The sequence below is a fragment of the Notamacropus eugenii genome, chromosome 3, assembly GCF_028372415.1.
Source record: "Notamacropus eugenii isolate mMacEug1 chromosome 3, mMacEug1.pri_v2, whole genome shotgun sequence".
NCBI classification, from domain to species: domain Eukaryota; kingdom Metazoa; phylum Chordata; class Mammalia; order Diprotodontia; family Macropodidae; genus Notamacropus; species Notamacropus eugenii.
This window is the reverse complement of record NC_092874.1, coordinates 41,785,550-41,803,314: the sequence shown is the minus strand read 5'-3', so window position 1 is coordinate 41,803,314 and position 17,765 is coordinate 41,785,550. Positions and strand designations below refer to the sequence as shown.

Sequence of the window (17,765 nt, the reverse complement as noted above, 5' to 3'; positions counted from 1 at the left end):
TCTGTCTGCGTGTGTGTCTGTGTTTCTGCGTCTGTGTGTGTGTCTGTGTCCGTGTGTGTCTGTGTCTGTGTCTGTGTGTGTGTATCTGTGTCCGTGTGTGTGTCCGTGTGTGTGTCTGTGTCTGTGTCTGTCTGTGTCTTTGTCCATGTGTGTGTTTGTGTGTTAGACGCCCTCTGTTTTATGTGGATGGGTGGTGATGTTCAGAACCTTCCTTTGCCCCTTTGCACCCCGCTTATCACCGTTGGGGGGACACTGAAGGGCACCGTATGGCCCCAGAACTTCGTGTGGTTCCCTCCAATGGTAGCTGGTGACTCGAATAAAAGTTACAAAGGACACGTTTCCACGCTTTGCAGATGGCGCGAGCCTGGGAGGGTGGGCTAGGAAACGGGACAACAGAGCCAGGACCCCACGGGTCTCGGCGGGCCTCGGTCCAAACCCGATGAGACAACGTGAAGGTGACCAGCCCTTCCGCTGGGGTTCAAATCATCAGTCATCGTCACCACAACTGGACACAGGAAGAGGATTGGACAGCATTTTGGGGGGATTCCTTCTGAGTATATCCTGAGCGAGAAGCCCCTTCTGAAATCCAGCGACTCTGAAACGAATCATTGGTTGGATTTCTGATGAGTGTGGGTCATCTCCTGAGATCGCATGGCAGGTCCTAGAGGGCAGGAATGGTCTTTTGTTCTTTGCCAGTAATAGGTGCTTCATGAGTGCTTGCTGACTGACGGTGGACAAAGGAGCCGTGAGTTAGATGGAGCATTTGTTAAGCGCTCATTTCGTGCCGAGCTGTGTGCTGTGCTATAAGAATCCCAATAGGAACCAGTTCTTGCCCCCAACACTCACATTGACTTGGGCATACCTGCACTACTTACCGGGAGCCGCCCTTCAAAGCTGGTGCAAGCAAGCTCTCTTTCTTACCTCTGACCTTAGCCCAGTTTACAGCAGGAAGCCCCAGGGACAAAGTTTAGAATATAAGCTCGGTCTAACTTGATAATAATATATAGTTGAAATGTAAAATACTATCTCCCCCGCCAGCTGATTGTAAACTCCAGGAGAATAAGTTTTAAATCTTTTCTGAATTTTTCTGTTCCTCCCCAGTACCGTGTGGGTATGTAATAAATGTTCGCCATAGAGGATGTTGGACAGTTTTGTCATTTGGGCATGATTTGATTGGTTCAAGGTTACCAAAGAACTGAGCTGAACCTTTTGGATCTATAAAGATCTATAAAGCTAAGATTTAGTCACTTATCCTCTCCTTAATGAGCCACGCATTCTTTAAGTCAAATGAAGTAACGTGTAAAATGCTTAATAAATCTCAAAGCAATTTACAAATGCTAGCTATTATTAGTATTTGAAAGAAATTAGCCTAATACATTTTATGACAACAAATGTGTGGCTTTGTTTTACTTGAGTATGATTTTTTGTTCTGAGGATGTGTTTTTCTTTTTTATTTGGGAGGATGGGGAAAATAAAGGGAAGCGTAGCTAACAGTAGGCTTACAAAAAAGAAGTGTCATTACAGAGATTTTTAATGTATAGAAAAGAGTAAATTCAGAAGGAAATAAATAAGAACCACTTTGAGAACTATGCTGTCTTTATTATATACTTGGAAAAAAGAAAACCGAGCTGAATCTGATAGAAATGTACATTTTCACCACATTATCTTCATGTTCTGTTCTTCGTATATGAAAATGTTCCTTCTTCAGGATTTTACAAATTAAAATTACAATTTGTAAGAGAAATTACAAAAGTGAGATAGCTTTAACAGTCCAAATAGGGAGAACCAAATGCATGAATCATGCCTATTTTCAAAACATGCCATACAGTGGGATGGCAAAGACAATGACTTTTAAGTGTACATAAATATGTACAGACATTGCAGAGGGACAGTGAGTAGGGTTGAGAATTGACTAAAATGAAGGGAACGAGTGGGATGTGAAATTGTGCATTGCTTCTAAAATTTGCTTTCAAGATGCTTCCTGATACAAAGACCCATCTATTCTCAACCTCCTTCCACCATATTTCCGATGATGACCACCTACAAGACATTCCTATAAAGGATATTTTACATTTTACACTGAAGTAATAAATTTACATTATCAGCAAACAGAATGGGAACACATGAGGAAAAATGAGGGATAACACATTGGTAGCCTGATACTACAGAACATAACAAGACATAGAGGAAAGAAGGCCTCCAGAAGTTGTAGTAACTCATCTATGGAAAGATCTATGAGAGAACATGAATTCCACTAGGAAGTTATGAGTGGTGGCTGATTCTCATCCCTGACCTCAAGGAGTTTATATTCTACTTTTTTTTCAGTAGGAGGTCAAATCACCATCTCCTCCCAATCATTTATCACTTCCAGTCACCATGGGTCACTTCCCTTTGTGACACAATCATACCCCCATGATGTTACAAAGCCACCTTGGCCTCCATTCTCCTATTGTCTAAATTATCTTCAATCAGAGAGTTAACCCCCTTATTTGAAAGGTACCACAATAGCAGATAAAAAGAGATAAATAAAAGTTGGACACTGCCCCTTGATCAAGAACTTGAAAGCCCAGAAGGAAAAATAAGACACTGCACAAATAAGAGTGTTTTTCCCCATTATCAATATAATGAAGGTAATTCAATCGTTAGATTCATTCAACAATTCATCTATGAAGTGCCTACTATGTGTCAGGTGCTGGGGATACAGAGCCCCAAACAGTCCTTGACTTCAAGTAACTTGTATTCTATTGGGTGAAAGGACAAGAACACAAATAAGAAAATTCAAAACACAAAATAAATACAAAGCCATTTAGAAGGGGAGGCAGTACCTGGAGGGCTCCTAGAGAAGGTGGCATGCATCTCAGGCATTTTCAGTCTCTCACTTTGCCTGGTTCCTTTTCTGCCTCCAAGCTCTGGTATCCCATTTTTTCTTTAACCCTGTTCTTCCTTGTCTAGCAAATATCCGGATCTCCCTTCTTTTTGCTGCCAAACAGAGGTTCTTCATGGTCTGCATCTTCTGTCTCTCCACTTTCTCTTCCTGTAATTTGACTTCTGCCCCTGCTCCACAGAAGCTACCCTCTGACGGGTTACCGATGGCTTCTCTTTTGCCAAATCCAAAGAATGACTAAACAAATAGTGGTATGTGAGTCGAACAGAATGTTACACTTCAATCTCTGTCTGCCTTGGTTTCCTCAATGTAAAAAAAAAGAAAAGAATAATATCATGTACCCTCCCTCCCAGGGGTGTGGTGAGGATCAAATGAGATGATATTTGTAAGGAATTACATTTATAAAGCACAGCGCCTGACACATAGTAAAAGACTGAATAGCTGCTTATACCTCTTCTCCCACCCCAACACCATTGCTGTGTTATGAGAAATTGTAAGCAGGAAAAATTCAGAGAGGCATGAGAGAACTTATGTGAATGGATACAAGGTGCAGTAAACAGAACTGGGAAAGCAAAAATATACAATGGATACAATGTTATAAACAGGGGAAGAACTAAACAATCCTGAAACTAAGTGTTGTGTCATTTTAATAACCAAGCTGAGTTGAGATGAGTTAAGAAAAATACATAACCCTTCCCTTCTTTGTAGAGGTGGGCAGCGATGGGCATGGAATATCGCAGTGACAAGCAGACCTGGCTGGTGGGTTTATTGGTTTTGCTGACCTGGTTTTTTTTCTCTTAAAAAAATCTTTGTTATGAGGGATGTCTTAAAGGGTAAGGGAGGAAGTGTGTGTGTGTGTGTGTGTGTGTGTGTGTGTGTGTGTGTAGACAATATACATACGTACATAGAGAGAAATGAAAATGATACAAAAAAATCAAGAAAATTAAGATCCAAAAAGAAAAGAAAATCAGAGAGTCATTCCAAAAGAAGAAAGGACTTAGTCACACACTAGATCCAAAGAATGAGGAGAGGAATGAGTTGGAACATCCCTGGGGTGGACCAAGAACAGTAATTCCAATCAGAAAGTGGCATAATTAAGAACATATTTAATTGGGGCTGGTGTTTGTTGGGTACTTTCAGGTCTGCAAAGAGTTGACCTCATTGACTCATTGATAATCAGAATAACCCTGTATTTGTAGGTATTCACATTTATTTTCATTTTACAAATGAGGAAACCAAGTTAAGGGAGATTAACAAACTGACACATGGTAAAGTACCAGAGGCAGGTTTCAGATCTTCCTAATTCTAGGTACAGTCCTCTTCCCACTTACTATTCTGCTTGACCTGTTGGAGGTATGAGGCAGCAGGAAGTCTACAACTATAATAATAGTTAGCATTTAAATAGCAGCTTAAGGTTACAAAGCACTTTACAAATATCCTCTCATTTTGTCCTCACAACCGTTCTGATAGGTAGGTGCTATTATTATCACCATTTTACAGATGAAGACGCTGAGGCAGATAGAGGTTCGATGATTTTGCCCAAGGTTATATAGCTTAGAAAGGGCTGAGGTAGACTCAAGTTAGGTCTTCCTAACTTCCCAACTCCCTGGCAGCTATTTATCCATTTGACTCCGTGCCTATAGAGCAAGGAGAAAATCATGGATCGGAGATATGGATTGTAGTCTCTGTGTTGAGTTGAATTATTCTGATTTTTGGAGTAATTTTAAATATTTCACCTGTATAGTTCTTTCCCTGTCCCCACTGGGAGTAAGGGGTAGGAAAGGCAGTTAGGTAAGTGATTAAAAAATAACATGGTGGGATACACAAGTCATAAAGATGCTCTCCCATGGGTTGGGAATGAACTGAGGACCCAAAGGATGGCACCAATGGGCTGAACCCAGGGAGGCCAGGAGTACCACACCACAAATCAGAAGAGGCTGGCAGTGGGAAGGGAAGAAGCTTGAAAGGAGCTCTGCTCTAGCTCTGGAAGAATCAAGAGCTGAGGCCCCAGGGTCAGAGAGGCCTAAAGGCCTGGACTAGGCCCTGGAATGCTCATAGTTAGGAATGGGATGGAGAAGAGGAAGGATGAATGACTCTCACTAGTTGAAGAAGCAATAGAGCAAGAAGGACATATTGCCACAGAAAACAGCGATGCTCCTAAAGCACAGTCTGGTCCTGCCACTCTCTGACTCAAGAAACTTCAGAGCCTCAGTATTGCCTCTAGAATTAAAAATACACATTTAAAGGTCTTCCCAATTGGCCTCCAGCCTACCTTTCTAAGTATGTTTTGTTTTTTTTTTTTATTCTCCTACATGCACACTACTCTGGAATCAATCTCTGGCTTCCTCCAAAGCTCAGGCCTCAGACCTCCCACTCTGAAAAGCTTTTCCTAATTCCTGCTGTTGGGGCCATCTTCCTTACTCTTAAATTATCTGTGCATAATTGAGGATCTTTTACCTATTACAAGTAAGCTGATACCTTTCTAATAAGAATGGAAGGCCTAAAGAGCAGAGGTTGCCATTTCGGACTCTGTATCCTCAATCAATCAATAAGCATTTACTAAGTGCTTACTAAGTATTTGCTAAGAACTAAATGCCAAACTGCTAGGTGGCTCATGATAAGATCAAGGCAAGTCCAGTGTCTCAGAGCTTACTAGTTTTGTGACCCTGGGCTAGTTACTTAACCTGTTTGCCTCAGTTTCCTCATCTGTAAAATGAGCTGGAGAAGGAAGTGGCACACCACTCCAGTAGCTCTGCCAAGAAAACCCCAGATGGGGTCACAAAGAGGCATACGCAATTGAAAAATGATGACAGCAATGATATAATAATTTATATGATGTAATTTAGGTAATATAATTGAAAAAGGACTGAATAATAACAGTGACAAAGGTCAAGAACCTGTGCTGGACTGTGGTGATACAGGAAGAGGAAATAATTTCTTACTTTAAGAGGACTTTGAGGGAGACAGCATAGGCATCCCTCCAGGTACAAACAGAATATTTTCAAAATTGCTATATGGTGACTGGAGGTGTGGGGGAGAGCACTGGTAGATGGGTGGATGAAACAAGTCTTCCTGTAGAAGGAGGGGCCTGATCTTAGTCTTCAAGGAAAGGAGGAGTTCAGAGGCAGAGGCTAAGAGGGGAAGGCACTCCAGGAAATAAGGATAGACCATACAAAGGCTGGGAGAAGGGAAATAACAGAGCAGATACCAAGGGGAAGGAGTGGAGGACGGAAAAGGAAACAAGCATTTTATTGAGGTCCTACAATGTACCAGGCACTTCATTTACTCCTCACAACAATACTGAGAAGGTAGATATTGTTATTATCCCCATTTTACAGTTGAAGAAACTGAGGCAAAGAGAAGTTAAGTGACTTGTCCAGGGTCACACAGCTAGTAAATTTCTGAGTTCAGACTTGCTCTCAGGTCTTCCTAACTCTAAGCCAAGCACTGTATTTACCTAGATGCTACCTAGCATAAGAATCTTTTTTCACATGGCAAACACTTAATAGATACTTGTTGGATTGGGTTGAATATAAAGAAGGGATGGTCAATGGAAAATGAGAAACATTAAATAATTTCCAAAGAAGAAAGAGCTCTGACTTTACCAATCCTTGATAAGACTGTTGCATCTGGCTTTTGCTGTATAGAACCCATGGACCGAGGGGAAGAAAGAACATCTACTTTGATGAAAAGTGTTTGTAATAACAAACACATCATGATGGTTTCCTAGTAGACTTATTTTGATTCAACACATTTTTTGTTGGCTCTTTTCACAACCCTGTGATTTGCCACTATTTTTAGTTACCCCAGCTACTTGGGGACTCTTTATCCATTTATCTGATCGTCTCTGGCTCCAAATCACTGAAATTTCTGCCAGTGTTTTGGGACGTTGTGCTATTTGTTGGTCCTAGGGAAAGAAATGATTTTATGAGCCTAGGATCCCAAATGAAATTTATTTAAATCAATTTTTATTGGGGGTGAGGAACTATGATGATCATGACTTAAAATAAAATTTTTGCTTTAGCTACAAAAATTTTAGTGACTGATGTTCTAACTCCAATTGGCATGTAGAATAGATAATTCCAGAGAGTCTAATATATATTGGCTTTTTGGCTTACTCTAATACTGACTACTGATGAGTTCTTAGGCAGGAAGTTAAGGAGTCAATAATATCTACTGTGGAATCAAGAGTAGGAAAAGATCCTAGACTAGTCCAGCCCTGTCAGCCTACACATGAGAAACCTAAGGCCCTAGACCAGACAAGCCATTAGTTGCAGAGGTGAGAACAGAATCCAGATTGTCAGATGCTCTCTGTAGGGTTGTATTCACTAGGCCATACTGCCTCTCACATTCTTCCTATCTTCCCAAATACTTCTTTCACCTTATAAGGTTAGTCGAAGGAGAACTTTAGTTAAGATGGCTGAGTGACAGTTCTAAGAAGAGAAGTCCTCCTCTCCCATGTATCCCAGCAGAGATCTAGAAAAGAGAACCCCAGGACAAATAATGACCAAAAAATCCAAAGAGGATAGAAGCAAGCACTGTCTCAGCCTAGGACTGTACAAAAAAGGGAGTCTATAGAGTCCAGGAAAGGGCCATGCCAGCAAAAGCAGCCTGAGTGCAGGTAAACAAGCTAAGAGGCAGGCCAGTGCTTGGAACAGAGATGCTCCACACCTCAAGTCAACAGCATTTTATGCTCCAGGGTCAAAGTGGGGCTGTCATCTCAGAGTGCTTGGTGGAAAAAGCTTCATGGTGAGGGTGGGGTGAGTAGTCAGAAATCCACAATGCTTTGATCCAGGGTCAGAAGTCCAAAGAACTTAGATCTGAGATGCTCCAGAAGGCCCTAAAAACTGTAGTACTCTGAGCTTGGATGGTCTAACTGTGCCTTGAAAACTGCCAGCACTGAAGACATACTGGGAAATGTAGAAGCCAGTATCAGGAACCTAAGAAATTGAAGTCAGGGTCATATAAGAATTCAGGAAGGGGTAGAATCTGGCCCTTCCACAAAGCCCCAAATAAGGAACTCAGGCTAGAGACTCCCATGTACAAAAATATTCATGGCCACACTTTTTGTTGAAGCAAAGAACTAGAAACCAAGGGGGTGACCATCAACTGGGAAATGATAAACAAATGATTTTATGTGAATTAGTGCAAATGATGAAAAGAATGGGGTTAGAAGACACTTGAGACAACTTCTATGAACATTGAGAAGTCAGTAGAATCATGGGAACAGTTTAGGAAATAACAAATACCCACATGTTTTTGCCTTTCTTTGTAGAACAGTAGTAGGCACGCAGTAGGCACGTAATTAATGCTTGATGAACAGTAGCAATAGCAAGAAAAACGAATTGGAGGTACTCAATAATTGACCAATGGAGTCCAACATGACTCCAGAGTGCTGATGGAAGAGCGGTGCATTTCTCTGGACATGGTCAATGTATTGATTTATTTTGTCATAGGTGAAAGGTTTATATTATTATTATTATTATGATAGATAAGCTTGGGAGGAAAGAGAGGAGGTTAATGTCAAAAATAGAAGATATAAAACAAGGATCATTGGTGAATCTTTTTAAAAAATGCTCAGAAGTGAGCAGAGGAGAGTTCAGAGAGAAGTTTAGATAAGCAACAGAGTTTTGATTCATGATATGCTTAAATTGGATTCATGGTATGCTCAAAAATAAGTTATATATATATTTTATATATATATATAAGAGTTATGGTTTCCTATACAATCCTTTTCTTCTTTTTGTAGAAGGATTTATTGGTCTTTGTAACTTTAGAAGAACAAAAAATAATTTTAAAAAATAGTTGAATAGTCTCTCTAGAAATGGCTAGGAGATTCTTCCCAACTGAACCACAGAATGGAAAAATTAAGGTATAACTCATAGAATCATAGTGTAAGAAACAAGCATCTTACCAAGAACTCCTCAAAGCCACCGGGGAGTTAGAAAGGACAGCTTTTTATTCCCTATTCCCCTCCCTTGTTTCCCAGTTGGCCAAGTACCCAGGTTCTCCACCGTTTACGCCTCCCATTACCCTGTTCCCTTCCCCTCATTTTCTTTATAATTTCCAGCTGAGTTGTAAGCACCTGTTCTTGTTTAGCCACTTGACCTTTATGCAGAAGCAACAACTTCCTTTTTCCCATAATAGACGTTGAGCTACAAGGAGCCTTAGAAGCATCCAGTCCAATCTCGTCATTTTACAGACAAGAAGAAATAAATTGATCTAATTCACAACATCTTATATTTCCTTGTGTATGCTAATGGAAAAGTTAGAAGAGAGATGGACTGAAGGAGGTCACTTCAGGTCTGTCAGTTCAAGAAGGATTTGATCTTTTCCTCCGGCCTCAATCTGTCATCTTCAACCCCAGTGACTTGGTAATCCCTTCAAGGTGGACTGCAGAGTGCCTGAGAACAAGGTCAGGAACATTGTGGGGAGCTAGATTGCCTAAAGAATTGAGATTTCTGGAAATCTGGGATCAAGAACAGATTGGAACCTGGCCCTTTACTGCACTGCTCAGGCACCTGGTGATTTGGGGAATTTCCCCTCCTACTCACCTGAAAGGAATGTAATGCCTGTCGACCAAAGCATGCTGGTAAACAGGATGCCTTCAATTAGACATCTAATTTGTACCTCCCTGGGCCTTGATTTCCTCATCTAGAAAATGAGAGGGTTGGACTTAAAGAAAACTAAATCCTTTCCAGCTATAGAACTGAAAGTCGTATAGCCTTAAGGTCCTTCTAGCTCTGAATGGTTATTCAACCAAATTGAAATAAATTAATGTAGTGTAAGTAATGTGTATGAGATATTTTTCAAACCAAAACATTCTGTATCTACTATATACATGCCACTGTCCTAAGTGGTGGACCTGTAAAGATGAACAACACCACAGTCCCTGTCTTCAGAGAGCTTCCATTGTATTACAGAAAATAAAACATTCATGCACCAGAACATGTATAAAATAAGACTGTGATGGAGCCAAGGAAAACTCTAGTCACAATCCCCTAAAAAACATGAGGAAGGAGAGAACACTTTTAATTGGGAGGACCAATGGCTTCATGTAAGAAGTAGTAGCAGAGTTCTGACACGAAAGAAGAAAAGGATTCTGATGGACATAGAGGAGGAGGGAATGAATACCAGATATTGGAAAGGCCTTTAGGATGTCCAGAGAATAGGATGAGATCAGTCTGGCCAGACTGAAAAGAGCAAGACTGTGAAATAACCTTATATGAAGGAGATTAGGCTGGAGCATTAAATGATGCACTAAGGAGATTGTGAACCAGTGGTCTCCAATGTGAGGACCTGTGACCAGACCCCAAGGTTAGTAGAAGGATGGGAAGATGGTGGCATCCCACCCTTCCAGCAACAGTCAGTGATGGCCAGTTGTGGGATAAGGCTTGTCACCAACATGATCACACCTACCCTACTCCTCTAGCTCTCTCCTTCCCTTGTTCACCCTCTAAGTCATGAACTTGTTTAAGCCCCTTCCTCTTCCCTGTAAGAGCTCTGGCTGCCTCCACTCTCCCTTTCTGTTTTCTGTGGGACAGAGTAATTCACACAGGATGAGCAAGTAGGGATGGATGAAGTTCTCATTACATCTTATAAGTATATATGTAAAATTTTTATATGGAGTATGCTATCTATATAGTATAACACACATATGTATTATGTATGTTATATATGCATATAGGTTATGTGTGTATATGTATATGCCATGTATGTGTATATATTATATGTGTATAGACACACACACACAAAACGTACTCAAAAATTTTTTACTGATGGATGGATGACCAAGAAAGTTTGGAGATCATTGTTATAGACGAAGGGAAGCAATGAACATGTATGAGCAGAGGAGTGACATGGTGAGACCTGAGCATTCTGAATCAAGTTTTGGCAGCTTGTGGATGATTAATTGGCTAGGGGAAAGACTGGAGGCAAGGAGAAAAATTAGGAGGTCATTACAATAATCTAGGAGAAAGGCAATCATGTTCTGTATGAGATCGGGGAAAGTAGAAATCAAGAGAAAGGGGAAGAGGAAAGGAATGCTGAGATTGTAGAGATGACTGGACTTGTCAGCTAATTGGAAGTGGGAGATGGGGGTAGGTAGGGAGGAGTCAGTGATGACTGAGTTTTTGAACATGCATAATTGAAAGAGTGGTGGTACCATAAAAAAAAACCAAAACACAATGGGGACACTGGGAGAAAGATCGGGTTTTTAGGCAATGGAAGTGCCTGAAGATATGAGGTTAAAGAAGAAAACAGAGAGTGAATGATAGATGGGGCAGACTCTTGAAAGAGAGGGTATGGGGGGGAATGAGTACCCAAGTAGAGGAATTAGCCTTGGCCAGGAGACAAACCACCTCATTCTCTGAAACCATAGCAAAGGAGCAGACTGTAGCTGAAGATGTAGGTGGGCTTTGAGAAGCAGACAAAAGACGGGATGATGACGTCAGTCTGTTGGGCGCTCTCTCTCTCTCTCTCTCTCTCTCTCTCTCTCTCTCTCTCTCTCTCTCTCTCTCTCCCCCCCCTCTCCCTCTCCCTCCCTCCCTCCCTCCCTCCCTCCCTCTCTCTCTCTCTCTCTCTTTCACACACACACACACACACACACACACACACACACACACACACACACACACACACGCACACTCTCTCTCAGTCACTTTCAGCCCCTCCTAACTTAACTTCCCCTGGCTCAGGGCTGGGGAGAGAAAGAAGGCACAGGAGAGGGAAAATCCTACCCATCAGCTGGTGATGTCAGGCCTTTATGCAGGGACTCTGCCCCTTTTACTCTCCTATGCTCCCAACCTCACACACCTTTTCTCTAAAAATCTTTTTAAAAGTAAAGTTTTTTTTGATGGCCTCTGCCTTACCATAACATTCATGGTTGAATGTAATCCACGCATCCTCTCCCCAGGGAACTTTCCCTTGTAACATTTTATAAGAACCCACAGTTCAACAAAACAAACCTATTGTCTGTCTCAAACCCCATTTAAATGAGCTGGAGATGCACTTTTTTCACTGTAGAGCCAATCTAGTGCTGACTGGTAGGTTGGGCGGCCATCCACAGGGTCCCAACTCAACGTCCATTCTCTAGACTCATGACTTCATTTGCATGGAGAGCTTCCAGTGTTTATACTCTCTCTACTCATGCAGATCAAGCATTTACTAAGCACTCTCTACATTCCAGCCACTGAACTAAACAGTGGGGACACAAGTACAAGCAGACAGTCACTGACCTCAAAGACCTTACATTCTCGGGGAAGACAGCACATACAAGGAAGCTGAATACTGGAGTATTAAGTATCTGCATGAGAGGAAGGAAGACAGGGCTGGCCTAAGTTTTTTCTTTCAAATGAAGGTTCTGAGAAGAATCAACCAATCAGAGGAAGGAGCTGGGGAATGACTTTCCAGAAGGAGCAAACTGCAGGGGCAGAGAGAATTTCCACAGTGTAGAGTCTACCATGGCATGGTGGAGAAAGTCCAGAGAGGGATGATGATCACCAGCTGCTCTGCAACAGCTAGGAGGCTGCTTGGGAAACGGAAAGATTCAGTAAAAAGCCTTTGGGTCACACAGGCAGTACTCACAGAGGTACTTGGGTCATCCTGACTTGGGCCAGTCCTATGCTGTCCCTCCTGGAGGGTCCATCAGTCAATCATAATCTTCTTAATGATTAATTAGCTTGAAACCAACGGTTTGCCCAACGTTGGCAGTCTATTGAATAAGGTAAAGTTTGTTGACACTATGATAAGACCCCAAATTGCCAGGACCCAGATGATCTCCTTGTCCTTTGGTCTAGAAGGTTTGGGAGACTTGCCTCCTGCAGCTATACTTCTTGCTGGGGATTGGCATACCACCTGGGATTCTGGATTTCTTTTTGTTTTTCGGGAATCAGAAGTATATAACAATCATGCAATAATGCTTTTTGATTTGCATTTAGATATGTACAGACATGTAAACCTACTCAACAACTCAATAAAACAATACAAAACAACCATCTCTAGATGACAATCTGAATAGCATTTAATTATAAGTCCTGAACAAATGATACACATCTCTCAACAGAGGTCAATTCTCCTGGATCTCTTTTTCCCCAATTACTTCCCAAGTCATATCAAGGTTTCAGCATGCCCCAAGAGGGATCCAAGAACCATAGGTTTGGGAGGTAGAAGGGACCTTGGAAACTGACCAATCCAACCCTTTCATTTTACAGGTTACTTTGGTATCTCCAGGCCAATTCATAGGTCTTCAGAGAATTTAGGACTGGAGGGAACCTTAGCAATTATTGAGATTACCACAATTATTTTACAGAGAAGGAAAATGAAACCCAGAGAGGGGGAAATAACTCCCCTACACCCACCCCAATCCATCCCAGGACCCAAAGATACATATGGCCTTCTTATATGTATTGGCAAGTAGTAAGAGTCTTATACCCTGGTTCCCCTTTGAGAGGCAGATTACTTAGAAATAACTCACATTTCTTCCAGGGGACAAACTAAACCAAATTAAAGGGAATATGAGGTCAGGGAGAGAAAAGGCATTCACGGTTACCAAATGTTGAAGAATTGCATAATATAGGAAGTATCTAAGGTCACCTTGCCTTTGATTCAATTCAACAAATACTTATAAATTCCCTGGTCAGCTAGTCAACAAGCATTTATTAAATCCTCATAAGTACCAGCTACTGTACTAAGGGCTCAGAATGTCAAAAAGGCGAAAAACATGGTTCCTAGTCTCAAGTTCTTATGGGGGCAGCAACATACCAAAATAACCATGTACATACAAGATATTTACAGTGTAAATGCAAGGTCCTCTCAGAAGGAAGTCACTACCAGAGATGGGGAGGTGAAAGACCTCACAGAGAAAGTGGAATCTGGGCTGAGTCTTAAAGAAACCCAATGGCATGCATTGTATTATGTGTATAACACTGTATACCAATGCTAGGGAATATGCCAAGTTTTACAAAAATGGGATCCCTGTCCTGATGGAGCTTAAAGACTAGAAGGAGGATCTCATACATACATAAATAGGTTACTTTTGTGGAGCACTCCCAAGTTTGTAGAACACGTCCTTCACAACAGTGCATGCAGTATATCACCATCCCCATTTTACAAATAAGAAACCTTATTTCTAAGAAGTGAAGGTGACAACTCCAGCTCCTAGAGCTACTGAATGTTTGAGATGGCCTACTAACCCAAGACTCATGTAGCCTTTTTTATTATGTGAGACAGTTTCTCAAATAGCAAAATTCTATAATATAAAATAATACAAGAAAAGTGTATGAGGGGTGATCAAGGATTGGCCAAACCAATTGTGATACATGAACATAATAGAATATCACTGTCCATAAGAACTGATGAATAATCGGAGAAGAATTTGGAAAAGCTTGGCAAGACTTATGAATTAATGGAAAGTAAAGTAAGCAGAACCAGGGGGGAAAATACACAGTGACAGCAAAAGTAGAGATGAGGAACCACCACTATCACAACAAAACTGAAGGTTTGCAATTATAATGACCAAGCTTGGGCTTGGAGAAGAGATAAGAAAATGTACTTCCTTTTCTTCTTTGAAGAAAAGGGGACTCCAGAGTAGATCAACATGCTGGCTAGTTTCATTGGAATCCTTTATTGTCTCCTTCTTCTTTATTTATTTTATAAGCAATATATTGCTAGTTAGGGGAAATATCTAGGAATGAAGATAATATGAAAATGATATTGATGATTTTTCAAATGAGAGGTGCAAACAAGATGCCATATGAGGTACAAGAGAGAAAAACTAACTAGGAGGGAGCCAGGAGAGGTTTCTTGGAGAAAACAGCTCTTGAATTGGTCTTCATAGGTTGGGTAAGAATTCAGAAAAGGTTGGAAGGGTTCCAGGCACAAGGAAGAATGCAAGCCAGAGTATGAAGGCAGGAAATTTGGATATAAGTTGGGAGATGGTGGGAGGACGTTAGGCTAGAGCCAAATTGAAAAGAAACATAGCAGCTAAAGAGCAATCGATCAACCAGTATTTATTAATCACCTAGTATGTGCATATAAAAAGAATGGAACAATCCCTACTCATAAGAAGCTCATATTTTAATAATCTAATAATTATATCTAATGATATGCCCTTGATCACTTTTTTTAAAGCAATAACATCTGTCTTTTTTAGAAGTTTGACATTTGCCTTTCTTTCAAATATTTTGAGAATTAATCTCTCAACACCCTCAAAGCTGTATCATCTCTATATCCTAAGTGTCTTTTTACCAAATCCAACTGTTCTTCCCATCTTTGTTTTCTTCCATTTCTGTTGTCTCATGCGGGGCCTCAAGGAAATATGGCAGCTTCATTGTTAGCGAGGAAGAGAAGAGTGCATTAGAGAAGTGAGAACAGATCTCCATTTTTTTAATTCATTTGTTGGCCTCCATTAAACATCATCCCTTAATGCCTTAGGGATGATCCCACTACGTTGGGTCCTCAGGAAGCTTTCTATAAACTTGTCCTCTCCTGTACTGCTTCTCTTCTTTCCCTGTGACTACACAAAAGGCCACCACTGTTGCCTTTTAACTTCCATATTTCTGTGCGTGGCAAGGAGATCAATTGTTTGCTGCCTGAAATGATGCTTAGGTTCTTCTGGTCTCCTTGTGGCAAGTGATTTTCATGCATTTGGAAAATGGTGCCCATCTGGGGCAAAAATTAAATGCTAAAAAAATCAAATCCATAATATAATTGTAGCATGGATTCATTTAAAATTCTTTTTTGTACTGATTTGTTTTCATGAAACAATCCCTCATGGAAAACAGGGGGAGGTTCAGTGGGGAATGCAGGTCCTCAGGACACTTGTGTTACTATTGTATTGAATTTAATGTACACTTGAAAAAAATAAACCCAAATTGTGATTACAATTTCATGTTCAGTCTTCTTTTATGTTCTTTGTTTAAATATTCATGTTTCTTGATATTTGTTGAATTCACAGTAAAAAGGAGATTCTTTTAGAAACCACTTCTCAATAAACTATTCCTATCTAGTACCTTCCAGTATCCAGAAAAGGAGTTATGCAACAGTGTCTCATACAGTAATTGACACTAATAGCATTGAAACGTCTGCCTATGGTTTACCATTCGTCAACAATAATGAAGTATATTTTAATATCAGGCCTTTGGGAGCTACCATTGCCATGTATTTGGAGATAACTTGATTATACAGATGAGGCCCATACTTAGTGGTTTATACAAGGTGTCTTAAAAATCCTAGTGCAATCTTAAGTCTGGGCCCAGAGGTGAGTCCTGTATGAATATTACATTGGTATTTAGTGAGGCAAATTGACGTAGTAAGTAGAGAGTTGACCCTGGAGCCAGTTGGTTCAGACCTGGATTCAAGTCTTATCTTTGACACGCAGAGTGTGACCCTGGACAAATCACTTTAAGCTTAAGCTATACTAAGATCTTTGAGATCCCCTGCATAGGCCAGGGGTTGTTGACCTATTTTGTGTCATGAACCCCTTTGGTAGGCTGGTGAAGCCTTTTCAGAATGATGGTTTGTTGCACAGATTTGTAATTGAAGGACGTGCTAAATTTCAGTTAGAGGTTAGTGAAAATGCTCTTTTTCCACCCCAAGTTCATGGATACTGCTGCAACCTACTCACAAATCTCTGGTTCATGGGCCCTGGGGTAAAAATCCCTGATCTTTACACTATTTTATATGATGAATTAGTTTGCACAATCTTCAGAATGTGAGAGATTACAGATCTCTCCTGGAAATGTGCAGAGTGTCTCACATGTGGTTTGCCCACAATCTGTTATCTTGACACCAAGGTCCTTTCAGCCTTACTCCCATGAGAGACTGCAGAGAGGGAGGTTGGGGGCCCAACGCTATTTCAACTTACAATATACTGTACTGTATGTATCTATATGGGAAGTAGTCCTGAGACACTCTCTGAATGGCCCTTGGTATATCCTTAGGGCATTGGACACTGTCCTTGAATTCCACTCCTTGCCATTTCCACAAAGAGTAGAAATATCTATGGAAATTCCCTGGGTAGCCCTGGAATTCCAGTGTGGAGAGCAGTACCTCTGTCTCAGCCCTTATACCTAATAAGGCTGGTAGACTTCCTGGGTTTCTTTTCTTACTACTTGAACCTCTTTTCTTAGGACATCATTTTTTTTTTCCTTCTTAACTTACTCCTGTGTTATCAAGCTTTCCTACTCAAGGAACATTTCAGGAATATCAAATATCCTATATAACTACATAGGAACTAGGGACTGGACCTGTGATTTCATTGCTATAGAGACCTTCTAGGTAAGGAAGCTCCTTTTGCCAAGGTAGATCATCACCTTTTCTGCAATTTATAATTCAAGAGATTTGCCTTCAGCCCCAAGAGATTAAGTAACTTGCCCAGGGTCACACAGACAGTGTATGTCAGCAGAGGAGGGCCTTGAAGCCCAATCTGAACCAGCTGGCTCCCAAGACCAACTCTCTACCTATCATACCAAGCTGCTTCATTATATACTGTTATATCCATATAGGGCTTCCTCCAGGTCCAGGCTCCCTGAGAAAGAGCAGAAGTATATATATCATTACATATGAGATATATTTTAAACAGATGCTTGTATGAACAGAAAAGGTGGGTTGTTCAGGTAATGAGAGAAGCAATACAATACACAAACCATCAGCAGGTTGCATTTGTATCCATTTAATATCAAGAAATTCAGAGGTAGGTCCCTAGGTGGATACCCCAAGAAGACAGAGGTATGCTTTGCCTGACATGCTTTTTAGGCATTTTTACCTATGATCTTCACAATTTCTGATGACCCACAATGTCTCTGACATCTATCATTTCCATTTAACAGTGAGCAAAGTTGAGGCCAAGAGACGTCATCCTTCAAAATACAACATGACTGTG

The 17,765-nt window shown here is 40.9% G+C and overlaps 1 protein-coding gene across 1 annotated transcript in view; it reads right to left on the bottom strand.

The window, feature by feature from the left end:
• Nucleotides 1-162: 162 nt before the first annotated feature.
• The window catches only part of BFSP2 (beaded filament structural protein 2), a 107,031-nt gene continuing 89,428 nt past the window's right edge, over nt 163-17,765 (bottom strand). The window contains exon 8 of the mRNA XM_072650513.1: nt 163-471. Coding sequence (XP_072506614.1) covers nt 163-471 — 309 coding nt within the window. The remainder of the gene's footprint in view (nt 472-17,765) is intronic.